The 16,930-nt window shown below is 44.5% G+C and overlaps 1 protein-coding gene across 1 annotated transcript in view; it reads left to right on the plus strand.

Annotated features, from left to right (window-relative positions):
* Positions 1-474: 474 nt before the first annotated feature.
* The window catches only part of LOC114629837 (E3 ubiquitin-protein ligase SH3RF2), a gene marked incomplete at its 3' end in the record, with an annotated part of 86,722 nt that continues 70,266 nt past the window's right edge, over positions 475-16,930 (plus strand). Inside the window, exon 1 of the mRNA XM_028777952.1 lies at positions 475-985. Within this exon, the coding sequence (XP_028633785.1) occupies positions 608-985 (378 nt within the window). The remainder of the gene's footprint in view (positions 986-16,930) is intronic.

A 16,930-nucleotide genomic window follows, 5' to 3' on the forward strand; every position in this document is an offset into this window, starting at 1 on the left:
TGTGAGGGAAAGAAGTTTACATCTGCATAGGAGCCTAGGAGCCGATAAACACTTCCCTAAGCTCCTCTGCTTGTGCTGCTGGAGTTTAGAAACAAAACGATCTGGGGGAGGTGAAGGGAGGCAGAGAAGGAAAGGTAGATAGATATCCTCACAGAAATCGTCAGGGCCTTAGTCTGAGTTAAGACTGACTGCGCTTTAGGCAAAAGAAAGGATTCCTCAAGCTCTTCTGGTAGACAAGTAACCCCCTGACGCAGCTGGACAGTTTTCTCTCCTTGCTAGGACTCTCCACTCAGAGGCAATGAGCAATCAGGCACTATGCAGAATTCCCTCTGATCCCTGCAGCAGGCACAAGCTGAGTCTTCTAACCTGCTGCACAGAATGAGTCATTTGACGCTCCCGGAACAAAGTACTTGCAGCTGCCTCTCAAGACACTGCCTCCATGTAGGTGGGACACACCTCTCAGGGCAGTCGCACTTTTTTTTCCTCCTTCGTTCAAACAGGCAGGGAGTTCTGATGCTCCCAAAAGACTGGCTGTAACCCCTCGACTCGGCTGCCCCTACAATGTGGCTCTTGCTTCTCCAGGTTGGGACTGGCGTTTTAAAATAAAATGGATGATTTGACGTTACTTGATCTCCTCGAGTGCCCTGTGTGCTTTGAAAAGCTCGATGTCACAGCCAAAGTTCTCCCCTGCCAGCACACCTTCTGCAAACCATGCCTACAGAGGATTTTCAAGGCCCACAAGGAGCTGAGGTGCCCGGAATGCAGGACCCTGGTGTTCTGCAGCATCGAGGCGCTGCCCGCCAACCTGTTGCTGGTGCGTCTGCTTGATGGTGTACGCTCTGGACAGAGCTCGTGGAGAGGAGGCTCCTTTCGAAGGCCTCGAATACTGACCTTGCAGGACAACAAGAAAGCCAAGAGCAGCCCCAGAAGTCTACAGGCCAGCCCTTTCCGTCTGGTGCCCAGTGTCAGAATCCACATGGATGGGGTAAGAGAAATCTTGCTTGCTCATATCATGTGCACTCTGGAGGTTGGCTATGTGTATGCTGAGAGCTAGGAAACAGATTTTTCTTCAACCACATGTAGACAGACTTCCACCAGAGTGCTGGAGATGATTGCCTAGCAATCAGTTGGGTGAGCTGTGATCACTTAACAGAGACACAATGGGAACTCTGAGCCTGTCTAATCCATCTGACAATTGGTCTCAGAACTTTTAACACTTGCTAGATTGTCTTTAGTTCTTTTCCAGAGGGAGTCGAATGAGGACAGTGCTTGTTGATGATCGCTCTTGTTTTTTCTCGTGTGTTGCTCAGGGGCCAGATCAATGTATGGTGAACGCTCTGGTGAGGAACAAAGAAAAACTGAAAGTTGCTTTTAAGATTTCAGAGTTTTCATATGTCAGGTGTTGCTTGAAATTTGTCTAAATCTGTCTTCCCATCCCGTGTCTTAAAGTGCTGTTACAATGATGCTCATTCATGGTGTGTTTGAAGCATATCTCTCGAGATATTTGATGTATGAAATCAGAGGAGGAAAGTGTCTATGTAAGTGAATTGATTAAGGGCAAAGGCTAGGATATATAATAGAACCCGTGTGTGTATGAACGCCGCCAATGTGTGTCTACAAAGCAAGAGAACACACAAATGTGTGCCGGGCAAGGGCTATGCTATAGATACCAAATCATATAGATTATGAAGTAAAGCCTCCTATGCTCCTCTGTCTACTCCTGATAGCACATCCCAAGGACATTATCTGGGCTGCTGTGCAAGAGCACAAATCTAGAGGAGAACACAGTCCTGTGAGTCCATCTGGATTATTTGCATTGTCATCCCCAGACTCCCTGAACCAAAATAAACACAGCACTACGGTTTAGACTATTGGCATACTTAAGCCATCCATGATGCATTCTTTGAAGCCTTGCCTACAGCAAGCTTTAGTGCTAGCAGCAGGGTCCCAAGACTGTTCTGGAGAGTTGCAGTGGGTATGAGTTAGTGTTCGGCCCTCAACACTCTCCTCACACAGAAGAGGCCTGGGGTGTGCATTAACAGCTGTTTCCTAAAGCTTTTCTTCTGAAAGTTCAGTTTCTTGGAGTTCACAGTGCCTTTCAGACACGTGTGGTAGGGTGGTGTATATACGGATTCAAAAATGAGAGTGGGAAGTTGGTGCGGTTTCTTCACTGAAGATTTTATTGCTGTTGAGCTTGTGCGTGTGGTGAACACATTCCAGAGAAGGGATGGGCACTCGCTTCTCTGGAAGTCTCCCCAATCAATCAGAATCCACGGGCTTGCAAAGGCAGGGTAGGGTGGAGAACAAACTTTATTCAAACATGCCTTGTTAACAGAGAAAAGCTATCTGTCTCCGGGTTTGCAAATCTCTCTTGAATGCCTAACCCCTAGAAGCCTCTTCTCTTCCGTTCCCTAGGAATGTCTTGCCTTTCAGGAGATGCTTGTCATCACTGTGGGGAGGTTGCCTGGAAGGAACTGGGTCCCCTGTACCATTTGCATACTTTTGTTTAGGTTTTCGTCTTTCCAGCATGTTGCTAAGAAAAGTGATTCCACAGTTATCAGGGAGTTGAACCATGCAAGAGTCACCAAGCATGCTCCTCCACAAGGGAGATTGAGAACAGATAATATGTAAGACATTAAGATAGTGGATGTCCTTGGACCTCTTCTTGGGGACTTGGAATATGAGACAAGGGAGACAGTGATGTGTCTTTGCCACTCACCAAGCTGTTGTGGACCTAGGCCTGCCATTAGGTTGAAATACAGATTCAAGCCCTTGAGGGCTTATGCTTTCCAAGAGAATCCGAATTAATAAACATGCTTTTCAAAGAGAGGAGCTGGCAGCTCACCATGAGCACCACCAATTCATTCTTTTCTTTCAGTAAAGTATTCATCTCCGGCCCTTTGCCTCTTGCTGGGATATGAACAAGCCCATTCCCGGATGTTAATATGGTGTCATTTCACAACTTGTTTCTGCTTGAAAAATATAACTATTCCTCCTGTATGAAACCATTGTGCCTTCCAGCTCAATCACTTTGAGACTGGATTTGCAACATCGTTCAACCCCACCCCATCCCCCCTGGAGTTATTTGCACTCTCTGCCTCCGTTTATCCAACCAAGCCAATAGCCAGTAGTATTCGCTACCCCCACTCCTTCTCTAAGGCACTGTGAAATTATCTTTGCAACATGCTGTATCACCATGGACAACATCTGCCAGGGGAATGCAAAGCACCATCATTATCTTTAATTTAACTCTTGGTATGACTTTGGCCAAGCCACTTAAGTTGGCTGGGTCTCAATTTAAAATTCTGTAAAATGGGGAAATGTATTGTAAAAACAAAAGAGCCACCTTGACACCTAACTAATTAGTGCTTGCAAAGCAGTCTGAGCGCCTCAGATGAAAGGCATTGGAAGATCGTTATCATAGTAAACATCACTATTGACTGTTTATTGTGCCCTGACACTCGTTTGAGGCATTCTGCAAAAACACAGGAGTTATAGCCCTTGCAGCAAAGCGGAACAGGCATTGTTATTAAACATGAGTCTATGGTGAACCTGGGGTAAAACCAAGTCAAAGTACTCCCCTGAGCAGAGAAAATAATCTGTTGTCATAGGGTACCATTTTGTAAAACACCTCTTTCATGGGGCTCCTTGATAGCCTGGCACTCTGAAGGAGTTCATTTAACTTCCTACCCACAAGCCCAAAGTCTGTTCTGCTCGCCCAGGCTCATCTACCAAACAAGCTCATCTGGATCCTTCTTGTTGGCTCAAGGAGGCCTGATGCCTGTTGTGCCAGCAAGTATGCCAGGGTGGAGCCTCATGCTGCCAGCCCAAGAGAGAGAAAAATTAGCCCATTGTGCCTACACATCTAAATCCCTCCCAAGCTGATTGTGTAAAAAGAAAACTTGAGAAGTGGCTATGGGCTTTTATAGCATGCAATTATTCCACCCAGATTGGGAGCTCTGGTGGGCTCCTTCTGGTACAAATCCCTCTGCTTCTGGGTCGTCCTCACGACGCAGCCAAGCCAAAGGAACTGCACAAGCCTTGGAAAAGATTTTGAGTTGCCAAAGAGCTTCTCAGTTTAATAACATTTCTGAGTTATTATTCAGGAAATTCGGGGCAGGAAATAAAGGTATTGAGAAATTAAAACTCCAAGCTCCGAGTCTGCTCCTTCGGCAGTTGTGTACTTTAACTGAGTCACTTAAACCTCGGAGCCTTCAATTCTCCATCAGCAAATTGAAGATAATGGTAGTACCTACCTCAGAGTGTTGTTGCGAGATACAAGGAGCTGATTCATGCCCATTAACTCTTAGTGCATTGACTGGCTCAATAAAAATTAGCTGTGACCATTACTGAAATGACTCAGCACTTTCTACTCGAAACCACCCACCGTCTCTCACCCCTTTGTGAATTAAGTGCCACCCCCAAAAGGATTCTTGCTACCCTGAGTATCTGCCATGTGTGGTTTTCGTCTAAATGCTCTATGGGCCATAATTCAGGTATATGATGTCTCAGCACAGGCTGGCTTTGAGACTCCATTCCAGACCCCTTAGAGAGCCTGTGGGGTTGATGGTTAGAGAGAGCTCACATGCTTGACTTCTCTGAATACTTCAAAAAAGTTAATTAAGATTTTAAAACCGTACACAGAAAACAAGAATCTGGTTCACCTCCCAAGCAATGCTGACACTTCATTAACTTTGCATTTTCTCTTTTCCCTGCCCCCACCCCCTTCCTCAGTACAACTGTCACCAACCTGGGTCTCTCAGGCTGGACTTTCTACGTGCATTGTTAAGCACTGTGACAATCACACCCCAAATCATTGAGAACACATCTGTTGTCACCATGGACAGACCAGGTGGCTTTGTCATAGAAACTTCCTCAGCTGCTGTTGCAAGCAACTGAGGATCAAAAAAAAAATGAGGTCAGAAAGCACTTGAGGGAGCTGAGGTCGGGCAGAAACCACAAGGTGGTTGTGCCCCTTTTCCTGGGTCTCAGATGTGTTTTAAGCTGTAATACAGATGGTGGGTTTTGCTAAGTGTGCAGAGACTAAAATCATTCCAGTCCCTGAAAACAGCAGTCAGGTGACACCTGGGACAACCATATGTAGCAGGTGGAAAGATTCAAGTATGTAGAGGCTGTGGTTGAGAAATTCAGAGACACGGGTGACTCTTTGGCTTCACTCATATTTATTTCTCAACAACTTTGGGAAAGAATGAGGTCCTGAGGTCACTGCTGTCCGCTGCCCTCATTGCACCAATTGCCAGTTATATACCTCTCTCCCTTCCATTGCTAACTGTGTTCATGGATTTCTGCCTTTGTGTTGGGATTTAGCATTTGTTAGCTGAGTAGCTTTGGGCAAGTCACTTAACACCTCTAATCCTCAGTTTCTGAATTGTAAAATACAGATAATATCACAACGGCGGGCGTGCATACAGCATGCGGACATTACAAAATTAAAACACGATGATGCGCATTGAGAGCTTAGCATAAGTGCCTGGAACCCAACAGCTGCTAAGACGCATTAGCAACAGTAAATGATAAAGCATCAGCCATAGAAAAGTCTGATAGGAGCAAGGCCCTTTAAAACAACTGAGCAATGCTCATATGAACGCACAGAGACTCAAGCAAGCACAGAATGTATGGGTCTGTACCAGGCTCTCTGCATATATAGCATGCCTTTCCCTTTAGTACTGTTATGAGTCTCCTGAAAGTATAAACGAGTGGGTATCTGACTCTGTAACTTCTCTTGGGGCTCTTTTATTCTTCGTTTGACTAGGATTGTCCAACTTCAATGTGATGATCTTCATTTGTTGCATTACTTTTTATTTTGTTACGTTCTGTCCTTATCTCCTGTATACCTGTTGCAGGGGATTTCGAACATAGCCTGCTTTGGTTGGTTAAAGGTGTCTGGCTCATTCCCCAGGAGAGTCCTCAGCTCTAAGGCAGGTGGGTGGGGCATGAAGTTCTCCCTAGTTGACCTCAATTATCATCCACAAGGGAAACACCACCTTGGAGATTACCATATGCATATTTTTGTGTTGTTTTCCTTTCTGCTTACGAAAGATTGCTACACACATCTCATCATACTATAAAGAGATTTTCGAGAGAAAGTACTTGTGTAGTTTATGGCCCATGAAGAGAGGCCTCAGCTGACCTATTCCAGGGTTCTGCTATCTTTTGCATTCTTTTCATTTTTGCTTAGTCCAGAGACCAGCCTTTTACATGTATGTACTATAAACCCTTAATGGATGTCCCACAGAGCTCCAAAGCCAAACCACAAAACTATAAACTTCTTTTCAGAATGCTGCTGAGATTTCAAAAGACTTTAACCTCTAATGAACTGGGAATCTCCAAGTGAGAGATTGTAATAAAAAAAAAAAAAACATTTCCCAAACTCCTCTTCCTGTTCCGTGCTGAGGATTGAACCTAGGGCCTTGCCCACACCTAGGAAATGTTCAGTTACTGAGCTCTGTCCTATCCCTTCTTGTTTATTTTATTTATTTGAGAGAAAGTTCCTGATAAATTGCTCAGCTGGTTTTGAGTTTACCCCTCCCCCAGTCCACATGGGCCTTGAGCCTCCTGTCCCATTGCCTCAGCCTCCTGAGCAGCCAGCATGGCAAGCTTGTGGAACTAGGATGAACTCATTCCCCAAATCTCCACAATACTGTACCACATTCTTTTCAGGGCCTTCGTGATATGACAAACTTTGAGAAGCGCTGCCTCGGAGTTCAAATGCTCTGTTATAACACAGACATTAGTTTTAAGCATCTCTGAAACCCACCATCTCCATCCTTTGCAGTATTTCCTTCCTACTGGTTTCTAGCCACAGGAGCTATGGTAACTGACACAGCACAGTAAGGATATCACCTTCACAGGTCTAAGTCTCCAACCTTAACTGGCTGGAAACCCAGCTATCAGCATACAAGAATACAAACCCAGGTATAGCATGTGTATCTGTGTATATATTAGATATTAGTTGTAAGATGACATCCATTATAAGACACATTGTCTATATTCTTATGACATATAGGAGAAAAAAGAAACATGGCCACATTAGCTACTCATTGTAAGACACATCCAGTTTTAGGAATGCTGGGGGTTGCTAAATACAGTATTACTCATTCTATGTATATAAAGCTCCAGAAAATATAGAATTATGAACTATAATGGTTTGGAGGCTGATGAAGATGTTTAGTGCAATTGTATGTAACTCTATCAAAATTCACCACCTTTTTATACTTAAATGGATGAATCTGTATGTATGCTATAATTCAATGAAGTTGATTAAGACAAGACAAAGAAGACATAGACTCACACATACTATGAGAATGTCAAGTAATGAGGTAGATCATTTTGAGGGGAATGAAGCTTGGTCAGTCTGAAGTAACTTTGTACAAGACGGGCGTTTCTAAAGACTGAAAGAGAATGGGGTCGAGGGAGGAGAAGGCAGGGTCTGACCTGCACATGGGCTGCACAGAAAGGCAGGCAAAGATGTGCTGAATTAGAACAGCAGCTGGAAGGGAGGAAACAGATGGAGAGGAGGCAGGATGTCCTGCCTTCTTATCAGGGTGACTAGATACCACTTGGAAGGTGTATGTCAGTTCCTCCCCGTAATAAAGTCACTCCAACAGCCATGCCAAACTGGCTACATGTCAGCATGTGGCCTTGCAGTCACACCAGTAGAGACTTGATGGATCTGATACAGCTAAATGAGATAGGTGTGCTCCAAGGTGGTGGCCAAGCACGATGGGAAATGGAGAAGCAGCAGAAAGCGGAGCCAATCTTCCTTCACATGGTCAGGTCACCTAGTAAACCCAGTGCATAGGAATGCCAGCCACAACACCCAAAACATGAGTAACAAAACAGCACAGGACACTGTGCCTTGTGTGAGCTTCCTGCAGCTTGGTCTTTGTCTGCAGTAGTGCTGACACTCAACCCCAGAGCCCCAGCTCAGAAGCCACAGTACTCGGTGCCTGCTACACACAAGTCTTGTCCTGACAGGCCACACCAGGAACTCTCACAGAATTCAGCTCAGATCTCTTGTCAGTTCTTCAGCCTTTTTTCAAGATTCCAAGAGAATATAAACCTCATCTTTCAATACTGCCCTCAGAGCCCCTTGTCTACAGCCTAACCCATGATAGGAACCCCAAATTGCTTGTTGAAAGTTAGAATAAATAAATAGATGAGTTCATGTCTCTGGTAGACTTTATGGAACCATGGGCTAACTCCTCTTGGTGCAGAAATGAGTCCTTCATGAATTAAGCTATTACTCAGCTATCTAAGGAATGAGCTGTGCACTATATTAGGTACAAAGCACATGGTGCCTGAGATGTTCTTGCCATGAGTCACCTCCTTAAATATCTTTCTGATGAATGAACATCACTCTGTTAAAAAACATGGTAGGTCAGGTTCACGATCACTTGGGTCACAAATCGCTAACCTGAAGACAGGAACTGCCAGTCTGCACAAGGCTAACTAACCTCCTTTGTTGCACACCATGAGTCCACACACACTCCTTGGGTCTTGGTAGGCACATTTCATTGGAGTTAATTGGTGTTAGTCACAGAAAGGAATGGGCTCCAAGATAATTTGCCTGTGAGTTACAAGCTGAACTGATCTGACTTCCACTATCACTGTGGATAAGCACATGGCTGGGGACTCAGTTGCCACCATAATCCTAACATTACCATACATAGTGTTAAGCCTGCTGCATTAGGCCCTTCTGTGCGCATCGATCGGCAGCACACACAGCCTTCATCTTTGGTAACCATAGTCACTCTCTATCTCCAGAACTTTTTCATCATCTCAACATGAATTGCGAACCGTAGCTTCTCAGTCATTCCCTCCCCCAACACCTGGCGAGTGCATAGGTTCCTCATCTCTTGTGTGTGTGTGTATGTGTATGTGTGTGTCTCGACGTCTGTGTCTGTATGTGCATGTGCATCCATGTGTGTGTCTGTGTGTGTGCTTGTGTGTGTCTGTGTGTCTATGGCTGTGTCTGTATGTGTGTGTCTGAATGTCTGTGTGTGTGTGTGTGTGTGTGCATGCGTGTGTGTATGGGTGTCTATGCATTTGTATCTGTGTATGTCTGTGTTTCTGAGTAAGGGAATAGGTGTCTTAGTAGCATTTTACAATATGCATTTCAAATTTTCTGCTACTTCTGATTAGACTTTCCATAGGCTAAGCAAACAAAAAGATAGTATTGTGACTCTGAAGAGAGGCCCTGGTTTGATAGGTACCGGCTGTGTGCTTCTAGGTAAGTTACTTAGCAACTCTGAGAATTGTTGGTAGCAAATAGAAATAGCAGGGCATATCTCACAGGATGATTTGGAGAATTCAGTGAGACAGTATTTATAACGTATCCAGTCAATGGTCTAGCTCTTACTAAGGTTAACTTAAGGCATACCCATCCAGGTAGCCATATATACCTGCTAAAATGCTACCCTACTTGCCAGTTAAATGGCTGTTTCTGTGCTGTGAACATGGAGGTAAGTAGCATCCTAGGGGCTGTGGGAATGTCTCATTCAGTAAAGCAGCTACAAGGACTCGAGTTCAATTCCCAGAATCTATGTTAAAATGCTGGACATGGTAGTATACTAAGGAAGCAGAGGTGACAGAAGTCCTGGGGCTCACTGACCTGATTGGTGAGCTCCAGCCCATGAGACACACCCCCTTCTGCCTCGATAGATAGATAGATAGATAGATAGATAGATAGATAGATAATTTTTTAATTTTTTATTTCATGTGTTTTGCCTGCATGTATGTCTGTGTCAGGTGTTGGATCCTCTGAAACTGGAGTTACAGACACTTGTGGGTGCTGGGAATTGAATCCAGGTCCTTTGGCAAAGCAACCAGTATTCTCAACCACTAAGCCATCTCTGAGCCTAAGAAACCCTGTCTTAAAAGAAGTAGATGACCCTCCTAAGGATTCCACCTGAGGTTTCCTCTGGCCTCCACACACACGCACAGGTACTCGCCCATGCATCCACACATTAAATAAAATGACAATCCTGGTCCCACTCAGTGCATAAATCAAGAAAAACAAATCTAGGAATTACCTAAGACAGGGCCTGATGGACTGTAAGCTCTTGTAAGTACTATACACATAACCTTTCTCTTTGGCTTCAGTGAAGACGAAAGCAAATGAGACATGACCCTTGTCCTCAAAGAGCCTTATACACCAACCACAGTGATGAGTTAATAATCCTAAAAGTAGCACAGCATGCTAAGATAACAGGTAAGGGGACTGGTCCACTCTGCCAAACATCCATGTAGAGTGTACCACTTGAGTGCCATTCCTGAGGCAAAGCACTTCATCCCACAGATGCTCATTTAATGTGTTTTTAATTTTAAGAAATTAATTTCTTGTTATGTGTTTGGATATTTTGCCTGCAATGTATGTCTGTGCACCATATGCACACAATGCCTGCATAGGCCAAGGAAGGGAATCAGATCCCCTGGAACTGGAGCTACAGACAGTTGTGAGCCACTGTATAGGTTCTAGGAATTGAACTCAGGCCCTCTAGAAGAGCAGCCAGTGCGCTTAATCTCTAAACCATCTGTCCAGCCCAAAGACTCTCAATCTACATGCAGTCACAGACATGCGTGCTGCTGGAATCTCTATATTGTATATAGTAGCCTCAGGCACAGCTGGTGTTATTATTTTTACAGGAGAATATGATTACAGATCAAATTTTAGCATCCCTGCAATAGCTGTGGGAGAGTTCAGAGAAGTGATTGAGTTAGATTTTTTTTTTTTATGTACATGGTCTGGGTTACTAATCATCTAAGCACTGATAGACAAAACTAAGCCTACAAACTTCAAAATACACTGAGGCATATATGCTAAGTATTGAGTCCTGGACCCATGGTCCCAAGGTTTCTGGCTTTGGAAAATGTGCCTTTGGGTATCATCCACAGTAAAGAGAAAGAGTCTAAACAGCTTAGAGCATTTGGTATAGCCCTTCCCCAAAAAGCTAATAAGAGGATACTAGCCTGGAGAAGGAGAAATGAAGCATAATCCCATAGAGCTCAAAACAGATCACCCAAGCTGAGGACATCCATCAAAGGACCAGGGATGGGAGGGCAAAAATGTGACAATTTTCCTAATCAGCAAGTTGACCCCACGTAGCTGTCTGAGACTCACTGTTAGGTTCGTGTGGTCTTCATTCCACTGTGAAACATGTCCTCTGCTTACACCCCAGGTCAGTCTTATGTGCCTCCTGGGATTCCCAGGGTTCCCTGTTGCTACCAACTCTGCCAGCTTGCACTCTACTCTTTTCCAGTGACCTTAAACTCTATGGGTAAGAAAGTGTCCTATCACTGAGGAATGGATTCAAAAAATGTGGTATATTTACACAATGGAGTATTACTCAGCTATTAAAAACAATGAATTCGAGAGGTTCCTAGGTAAATGGATGGAACTAGAAATTATCATCCTGAGTGAAGTAAGCCAATCACAAAAGAACACACATGGTATTCACTCACTGATTATTGGATATTAGCCCAGAACCTTGAAATGCCCGAGATGCAACTCACAGGCCACATGAAGCTCATGAAGAAGGAAGACCAAGTGGGGGTGATTCGGTCCTTCTTAGAAGGAGCAACAAAATACTCAAGGGAGCAAATATGGAGACAAAGTGAGGGACAGAAACTGAAGGAGGGGCCGTCTGAAGACCTTTCCACCTGAGTATCCATCCCATGTGCAGTCAACAAAGGTAGATGCTGATGTGGAAGTCAGGAAGTGCATGCTGATAAGAGCCTGATATAGATGTTTCCTCAGAGGTCTGCAAGAGTCTGACATATTCAGAGGCAGATGCTCACAACTAGCCATTGAACTGATAATGGGGTTCCCAATGAAGGAGTTAGAGTGAAGACTGAAGGAGCTGAAAGGGTTTGTGGCCCCATGAGGAGAGCAAACTACCAACCAACCACAGCTCCCAGGGTCTAAACCACCAGCCTGGGAGCACTTATGGAGGGATCCAGGGCTTCAGCTGAATACGTAAGAGTGGAGGGCCCTGCTGGGCATAGGTGGAAGAAGAGAACCTTGACCTCATGAAGGCTGGATGCCCCAGGGGGTGGGAATTTTGAGGGTGGGGAGGTGGGAGTGGGGGGTAGGTAGGGGTTACATCCACAGAGAAGAAGAAGGAGGGGTAAGGGGATGGGGGTTCCCAGGTGGGTGGGGGGTGGGGTAAGGGGACAACATATGAAATGTAAATAAAACATCCAATAAAAAATTAAAAAAAAAAAAAAAAGAAAGTGTCCTATCTCCCTCTGTATCTAGTGCAGTCTTTCCATGGCAACCAACGCTCACTAAATAGTTATTTGAATGCCTAATGTTTGCCACTCTGTAAGAAACCACACTCAGATTCACCAGCCTCAAGGCTGGAGAGCTCCCCTGGAGGCTGTCGGCTTCCCGAGGCTACCAGAAAGTCAGCCATTTTGCTCCCAAAATCAGTACCAGCTGCTGATGGTTGACAAAGGTGTTTCTTGACTTAGGGCCAGGTGTGCTAGAAATGGCATGTAAGTGCTTGCAGGGGATTCAAGGGTAATTGGAGGATTTCAGAAAGGAGAGAGAGAGAGAGAGAGAGAGAGAGAGAGAGAGAGAGAGAGAGAGAGAGAGAGAGAGAGAGAGAGAGAGAGAGACAGAGACAGAGACAGAGAGACAGAGAGAGAGAGACAGAGACAGAGAGAAACCAGAATGGAGCAGATTGTAAGAAGAATGCCAGGTGACTGGCATGTCTTCTGAGCAGGTCGCCCTGGTTTTTGCAGAGCTAGGAATGATATCGCCATACACATCAGAGTATTTTAATTGGTTACCAAGGCAATGTGACAGATTCACTGGGCACAGAACAGGAATAGAACTGTGCGGGGCTGTGTTCAGGAACGGTGTTTATCTGAAATATTAACGAGCTGCCTGGATATGAGAAAGCCGGGGTGATGATAAATCTTATTTGGGACTTTTGATAAACAAGGGAAAGGGAGCAGGGAAGGAAAAAAGTTCCCCTCCCTCCTCTCTAGAGAAGCACAGCAGTGATCTTCCAAAAGCTCAAGTGTCTCCTTGAAGTGAATTCCAGTGGATCGAGAAAATCCAAGGCATTTGTCTCTGTGCTTAAAGGAAGGCAGAAGCCGGTGAGGGTGAAAGGGGACGCCAGCGCTGCCTTCCCCCAGCATATCCACAGAGCAAAAAGTTCCCATCCCTTTTTTTTTAGTTCCCTTTATATTGGAAAGAGAAACATTTTTGCATTAAACACATTTCTTTTTTATTATCTCATTTTTGTTTTGTTAAGTTGGAGGGGGTGGGGAGAGTTCAAGACAAGATTTCTCTGTGTAGCCCAGGCTATCCTGGAACTTGCTTTATAGACCAGGCTGGCCTCAAACTCAAAGATTCGCCTGCCTCTGCCTCCTGAGTGCTGGGGTTAAAGGCGCATGCCGCCACCGCCCGGCTTTATTTTTGTTTTCTGAGGTCCATGTTTGTCCACAAGTTAGGTTGGAAGAGGGATATGGTGCCTTCCTATCTTCTATTCGCATCTCAAGACCTGGAGAGTGGAACAAAACTAGTCAAGGTGAGGGTTGACTAGTGTCTGACTGCTTTAGAAACAGTTGGAGGGGTAGAGAAAGACGCTGGAAAGGGGACGAACACTATGGTTAATCGTTACCTTGCCAGTGACTGGACCCATACAGGATGTACCATAGTCCAGGCAATGTACAAAATAAACATGTTTTTTTCTTTACTCCCTCCACTATTCCTTGGAGGTCTACAGCATCTCTCATTTGTTTTTTAAAGATAAAAACAAAACCAAAAGCAACTAATTAGTGGCAGAGCCAGGATTTGAACCTGATCTGTCTGAATCCAAGGCACTGGGCATTTAGGAGGGAAACCACAGGGTTCAGGACTATGGGATAGTTTCCTGGAACCCTTTGGGCACTGAACAGGGAAACCAAGGGAATAAGGACCACAGGATGGTTTCCTGGAACCCTGTGGCACATATACAATTTGCCATTGCTGATCGCTTCCTGCTGGCACCTATATCTCCATGCTAATGTGTCTCAGAAGCTTCCAGAGAGTGATTTAATCCTTAGCTATCTCATCTCTATGGCAATGGTGTGTTCTGTCTTAACTAGAACTGCCTGATCAGAAATTTAAGAATTTTAATCATAAAAAAAGCAAGCCTAGGTAAGTAGAGAAAAAGGAGAAAAAGGGAGATAGAAGAGACAGGAAGGATGAATGGGAGGTCTAGAGGTTGGGGAAGGAGGAGTCAGACACAAGGAGAGAGAGAGAGAGGGGGAAGCCAATAAGAAATCAGATATACATGGATGGGAAATTGGAGGGGAGATATTTTTATTGGGAGTTATGACAAGCTCTGGGCCAGAACTAGTCTGCCTTCCCCAAAATATAAACAGAGTCAGAGCAAAATATTTATGTTCCATTCCCTACAGAAACCTGTCATCTGGGCAGGTGGCAGGAAGCCAAACCTGAACGTCAGGAAAATCAGCTACCAACCCTGTCTCAGCCAAAAATAAAATAAAAAAGCTACCATGGACACGAAACTCATCAGAGCAGTACCAAACCTTGGCAACGACTATGGCTTGGGGGGAAAGTTTCAAATTCTCATTCTGAATATTCTAGCATTCCAAATTTAAAGTTTTTTTCCTTTCAATTTTAGAGAATATGCAGAAGAAACAGAAATATCTCTATACATATAATTTTAAGGAGGCTTTTAATATAAAGCATCTCAGGTAAAAACCAAAAATAACTACCATCTCGAAATCTTCCAGTTTTCAAGGGCCTGGGATGATTTAAACCACAGAGCAAATAGCTTTTCACAACAGGAGACCTGAGGCTCAGGAGAAGTAAGACGTAAATCTAAAGCCACTCATGTACACTGACTCCAGCGCCACGTGCTAGACCAGTGGTTCTCAATCCGTGGGTCTCAACCCCCTGGGATCACAGAGGGCGCCTAAGACCACCAGAAAGCACAGATATTTATATTATAATTCATAGCAGTAGCAAAATTACAGTTATGAAGTAGCAACAAAAATAATTATATGAGTAGGAATCATCACAACATGAGGAGCTAGCTGTAGTAAAAGGGTCACAACATTGGGAAAGTTGAGAAGAACTGCTCTTGACCCCCACACGAGGGGGTTCCTGGTGAAGCTCAGCTTACCTGTGCAGAGTATGCATAACACACAGCTGTGTACTTACCATGCATTTGTGTATTTCTCTCAGGCCTAGTTTAAACCTTAGTACTCTCAATCACACATTCACGGTCTGTGTCAGCATCCCATTCTTATATTCTGGAATTCAACATCGAAAAGAGATCTGGAGGGTCCTCTAAAGCCAGCTGGCTACCTCTCCCATACCTCAATCCTCTCCTTGGCTTCCAAAGAAAGATCCACTTCCAGGGCCTGGGTGTAGTCTATTCCCTCCACCTCTGGAGAACAATGAAAAATGTCTCACTGACATCGAGTCACAAAACACATCTGCCCCATGTTTAATAGGTACCTACAACTTTTTTTTAAGGCAACTCAGAAAAGGTGCATTTTATTGTCAATAATATCTTCTTATCATTCTTAATTTTTTTTAGATTTATTTATTTTATGTATGTGAGTTACACCGTAACTGTATTCAGACACACCAGAAGAGGGCATCGGATCCCATTACAGATGGTTGTGAGCCACCATGTGGTTGCTGGGAATTGAACTCAGGACCTTTGGAAGAGCAGTCAGTGCTCTTAACCACTGAGCCATCTCTCCAGCCCTCTTAATTTTTTAAAACTGAAGATTTCACTGAGTTCAGCCAATGAACTAGCCAATGAGCTAGTTTTGATCATCATTGACACAAAGGTCAGTATAGAGCAATGCCAAGAGTGGTGGGGTGTAAGTGTAATCATAACTGGCTTCACATTCCCGTTTCCTTATTAAGTATGGGGTTAACATACGACACACCGCACATAACTTCTCAGAAATAACCAATATAGTCAAGGACTAACCCGTGTTCCTGATTTTTATTATTAGATATTTTTTTATTGTCATACCTTCTATACAAGTATCCATCTCATTACACTATGGGCACTGGGTCTAAGGTCCAGTTACTTTCCGTTTAAAAGCACCCACTATTAACCATGCTGCGGTTTCAGTTTCGAAGATCTCTGAAGGGGCCCAACACCAGGTAGAACGCACTGAGTTCCTCCAACAAGAAGAGTCCTGCTCCTAAGAGAATCCTTTTTGACATCCTTTCCTTGTAAAGAGCCTCTGGGCATATCAAACTGTGTTAAAAGACCTTAACAGGAATGCTATTCTTCAAAGCCTTTTAGGGAAAAATATTTTTAGTTTCAGGTTCCGCTTCTCTGCCCATAGCAGCATGTACATGTGGATCCGGAGAGGGGAAGCAAGGCAGGATGGCTGGGAACGAAAGAGACCTCAGGTGCAGGAGAACCTGAATACAAGGTGTTGAATACAGAATCTTGGGAGACAGCTTCAGTGAGACAGCTTCTTTAGTAGGGGAACAAAGGCTACTTAAACCTTTGGGAGGTAGGTGGGGGGGGTCTCATGGTGAGTGTATATTATTGGCTGTGCTCAGGGCACTGGGAATGCCTCATTTGCATAAAAAGAAATTCCAGCAACTGCTAGATATGACCTTATAAGGGGAGAGGAAGTTTAACCTGGCTACTCGCTTTGTGATCTCCTCTGGTAGGCAAAGGTAGGAGCAAAGGGCTATGAACATCAGGACACACAGGTCCAGGGCAGTGGGAGAGTGATCCTACTCTTGCCAATCTCAGGATGAAAGTTCAGGGGTCTGGACACACATCAACCAGGCCTGCTCCATCAAGTCTCACGGCTCTTTGGCCCCACAAATTGTCATTTTGGAAAGCATCTGTCATTGTGTGTGTGTGTGTGTGTGTGTGTGTGTGTGTGTGTGTGTGTGTGT

This window comes from Grammomys surdaster, unplaced genomic scaffold, assembly GCF_004785775.1.
Source record: "Grammomys surdaster isolate TR1022 unplaced genomic scaffold, NIH_TR_1.0 317, whole genome shotgun sequence".
Taxonomy (NCBI): Eukaryota; Metazoa; Chordata; class Mammalia; order Rodentia; family Muridae; genus Grammomys; species Grammomys surdaster.